The following is a 4477-nucleotide window of genomic DNA, read 5'->3' on the forward strand; positions in this document are numbered from 1 at the left end:
TAGTCAAATGACACAGTGGATAAAGCACTGGTCCTGGAGTCCGGAGAACCTGAGTTCAAATCCGGCCTCAGACACTTAATTGCCTGGCTATGTGACCTTGGGCAACTCACATTGCCTTAAATAAATAATTTTTTCAGAAAGATTTAAACTCAGGCTTCCTGATGACTAGTCTAAGTCTAGGAAGATATTGAGTTATAGCAAGAAAGAGGACTCAGAAATGAAGCTAGGGATTATATATAGAGTAGCATTGCTCACCCAATAGTTCTTCCCTGACTGATGATAGGGAATATGTACCAATTTACAAGGAAGGGCAAATTGAGATGTAAGAATCATACTAACTAACCAGATCAATTGAGGGAGATAAATATAATAAGTTCCCTAGAGCTAAGGAAGCTAGAATAAATTAATTTTGATTTCCAAAAATTATATAACTTCTGGTATGATAAAACTGTTCAATACAGGGTCAGGTTAACAATGAAGATATTAATAACTCTCTCAACTACTGGCATTCAATTCAGTGTAGTTTAGATGAGTGACAATGAAATTCATATATTCTCCTCTTTCAGATAATACTAGTTGATTTGTTTATAAAGATTACTCTGCAAACTTTGAAATGCCATATAAATGCTATAATTTGCTATTTTAACCTCATTATTTTGTTTTTGCTTGCTAACTCTTTTGTTGTATTTTGACTTTTTTATCTCTAGAGGTAAAGGATATTGACAAAATCATCTCTATCCATCCCTTTTGATTAGTTTACTAAAATAATAATGATGGCTTTAAAAACATTAACCATGACACATTTAACTTTATTTCAGAGGAAAGTAATTCTCATATAAGATCTTTGCCTTGAAGATTAACAATGTTAACCACACAAGTACTACTAACAGATCTTTTTTTCTAAACTATACATTTGACAACTAAACTCATTAAATAACTCATAATTATAGCCAAACAGATTTTAAAAATGTAAGACATCCTGTTCTAGAAACTTTTGGGACCAATGGGGGAAATGTAAAAGTCTTACTTTAATTTAACTCCTTGTAAGTGAGTGAAAAACTAAAGAATGACATCTACCACATATTGTTTTCTTGTTATCTCTTATACTGCCTTTTAAAAATTTTTCAATTTTATTCTTAGGTCGGAAGGGAGGATAAATGGAAGAGGTAATGATTCTTTTACTTTTCCCATTATCCAAAGGTCATTTAAATTTGACAAATTAATCATGGTTACTAACAATTTTCAAGATCTCAGTTAATAATATATATTATATTAATATACATTGATAAAGGTTAAGTGAAAGACCTCAATTGACCAATCAACAAGCATTCACTATATGTTGACTATGTAGCAAACACTGCATTCATTTCCAAGGACACAAAAACAAAAATGAAATGATCCTCAGAGTTAAATTCTAAATTGTACTTTAGGGTGAATACAGTTACCAAATCAATTGCTGTTTCAATAAATCTACTGGTACCACATGAGAGATAAAAACTAGTTATCTAATGATCTAATGGAATAGATGGATTTTATGGAGACATGAGAGCAAGCAATTATGGAACACTGTTCATGAAGATGTAGGTATTACATTTCAAGAGTAACTGCTATTTAATTCAATTATTTATTATAAATTATAATATCAAATAATATGGCAACAATGAATAACACAATTTATTAATGATTATCATCACACAAGTTATGTATATGGGAATATTGATAACTTTTATTTGAAAATCAAGTACCTGGAATAATTGTATGTAATATCCCTCTAGCCCATCAATCTCAGATTCACTAAGATGCATACAATATGGAACTGCTAATTAAAAGGTTTTACAAATTCCATCTGTTTGTGGAAGTCACATATTGACTTTTAAATCTTTTCAGTGAAACTTTGATCTCTTTGTTTCTAAATGTATAGATAGCTGGATTCAGAAGAGGTGTGATGACTGAGTAAAACACAGCAAGAAATTTGTCCACTGATGTTATGTTAAGTGGCCAAACATAGATGAAGATGCAAGGTCCAAAGAATAACACCACCACTATGATATGAGCTGTGCAAGTGGAGAGTGCCTTGGATGCCCCATTTTTGGAATTATGGCATACTGTGAGTAGGATGTAAGTATAGGAGGTCATTAAGAGGATGAAGCATGTCATAGCAAGAATCCCACTATCAGAATTCATCAAAATTCCCAAGGAATATGAATCAATGCAGGCAAGTTCAATCACTAATGGGATGTCACAGAAAAAGCTATTTACTACTTTAGGTCCACAGAAAGGCAATTCCACAATCACAACCAATTGACTCATAGAGTGTACAAACCCAATAGTCCAAGAGATCATTACAAGGCAAATGCATCTTTTTTGACTCATAATGACTGTGTAGTGGAGTGGCTTGCATATAGCTACATAGCGATCATAGGCCATGGTCACAAGTAGCACCATCTCACCCCCTCCAACAAAATGTACAAAGAGGATCTGACACATGCAGCCCTCAAAGGAGATGGATTTGTTTTCCTTGGGCATGTCTGTGATCATCTTTGGAGTAGTGACTGAGGAAAGCAACAAATCAACAAAAGAGAGGTTGGCCAACAGGAAGTACATGGGGGAATGGAGATGGGAGTCAGTGATAACTAAAATCATAATAAAGATATTACCTAAAACTATGACCAGGTATAGTACCAAGATCAAAATAAAAAAGAAAATCTGAAGTTCCCATGAATCACAAAGTCCCAAAAGCACAAACTCAGATACTGTAGAATAATTTACTTCAGCCATTCATTCAAGTCTTTACAATAAATCTACTGGAGAAAATGAGAAGATAGTTATTAGAACATACAAAAGCATTATTCTCTACCTTTAGAGTAAATAGTCTCCCATGTAAATATAAAACCAATTCTCATATCCATTTAATCAGTCTTGCAATAAACCAAATGGCAATATGATTTCAGAGATTAGGAGTTCCCAAACTATATAAGACAAACATACCTCAAGGAAAAAGAAACATCTGATCCATCAAAGATGTATGTGGAATATTAGGAAAGGAATGATATTGTCCAATTGAAGTATTCCAAAGTTATAGTGTTGACTGAAAAAATAATTATAAATTTAAGAGATAATGTTAAAGAAGTGGAGGTTGGCTGGAAAAGGAAGGACATCTGGGAAAAAAACTCAATAAATGGAAACTTATCAGAATTAATTGAATGAGATCTGTATAAGAAGCCTCTTTCATAATGTGCCAGAAAAAATATCAAAAACAAATTCCAACAAGTGAAAGATGATTAAATTAATCCCTTGCAATAAGTGAAATCTCCAAATTGTTATTCAATCAATTAAATTAGATGTTTGGCATAAACTTGGAAAAAAATATTCCATTCTTAATTTAAAAAAAAATCTCATGGGACTTTCAGTACTTTTTTAAAAGTTATTTAGGATTTAGGAATCAGGATTATCAATTCTGTTCTCAATCAAATCTCAGGCACAAAAGAAACTGGAGACCAAAAATCATTTGCACATATTTCTTTCAAAAACTACTGAAGGGGTGGCTGGATGGCATTGTGGATAAAGCACTGGCCCTGGAGTCAGGAGTGCCTGGGTTCAGATCTGGTCTCAGACACTTAATAATTACCTAGCTCTGTGTGGCAAGGTCCCATTTGCCTTGCAAAAAAAAAAACTACTGAAGAGAAAATGCTTGGTTACAAAGAAATAAAATTGTAGTTCACACAAGTTTATTAAACTGTGTTCTGCCAAATACTTAATGATTTTATTGTACTAAAAGTATATGCTAATAAATTTTATTTATTTTCTTTTTTATCAAGTTTAATTTAATATGAAATTTAAGTCATAAAATTTAATTTTATGAATTAATATAATTTGTTTTGCTAATGCATGGCAGATTCTAGAATTTAATTCATTTCATAAATAGGAGAGCATGTAAAGGTTTGTTAAAAGTCAAGAAATACTTTTTTAAAAAAGACAATATCAAAAAAACTGAGAAATCCCTGAGGCAGATCATGTTTCAAATATCTCACAAATATTTAGCATTCAATGATTTTGTGATTACAAGGGCAGACCAATAAGGGAAATAAACCATCAGATTTGTCAAGAAAAGTGACAAAGAAATCCCTAAGCAAATCCAACATAAATGACTTAATACAACATCTTTAGAGAATTCTAAAATGCAATTTGAGGTTTCAGCATATTAATAGATAAATTCATTTATCTGGCATATAATTAGCACTTAATACATAAAACTAACATTAAACTAAAACATGTGACTAATGAATAACTAAAATACTAAATGAATAACTCAAATACATCAGTAAATGGAATTCAAAATTTTAATTGACCTATTTTTATAACATTTGAAATAAATGGAAAGTTGTAGAAGTAAAGGAGTTCAAAACTCCAATTTTCTTACTATTTATGTGGTTTTGGCATTGTCATTTAAACTTTTGGTTAGTCAAATTCCTTAACT

The 4477-nt window shown here is 31.5% G+C and overlaps 1 protein-coding gene across 1 annotated transcript; it reads right to left on the minus strand.

Moving 5' to 3' along the window:
- Positions 1–1833: 1833 nt before the first annotated feature.
- On the minus strand, positions 1834–2778 carry LOC141520209 (olfactory receptor 4K14-like). Its single transcript, XM_074232009.1, has one exon. It carries the CDS (start codon positions 2776–2778, stop codon positions 1834–1836), a length of 945 nt encoding a protein of 314 aa, XP_074088110.1.
- Positions 2779–4477: the final 1699 nt, after the last annotated feature.

This window comes from Macrotis lagotis, chromosome 4 (genome assembly GCF_037893015.1).
Source record: "Macrotis lagotis isolate mMagLag1 chromosome 4, bilby.v1.9.chrom.fasta, whole genome shotgun sequence".
In the NCBI taxonomy this organism is placed as follows: Eukaryota; Metazoa; Chordata; class Mammalia; order Peramelemorphia; family Peramelidae; genus Macrotis; species Macrotis lagotis.

Excerpts from the sequence above, each read along its gene's own strand:
- LOC141520209 (XM_074232009.1), bottom strand. The coding sequence starts at position 2,778 with ATGGCTGAAGTAAATTATTCTACAGTATCTGAGTTTGTGCTTTTGGGA.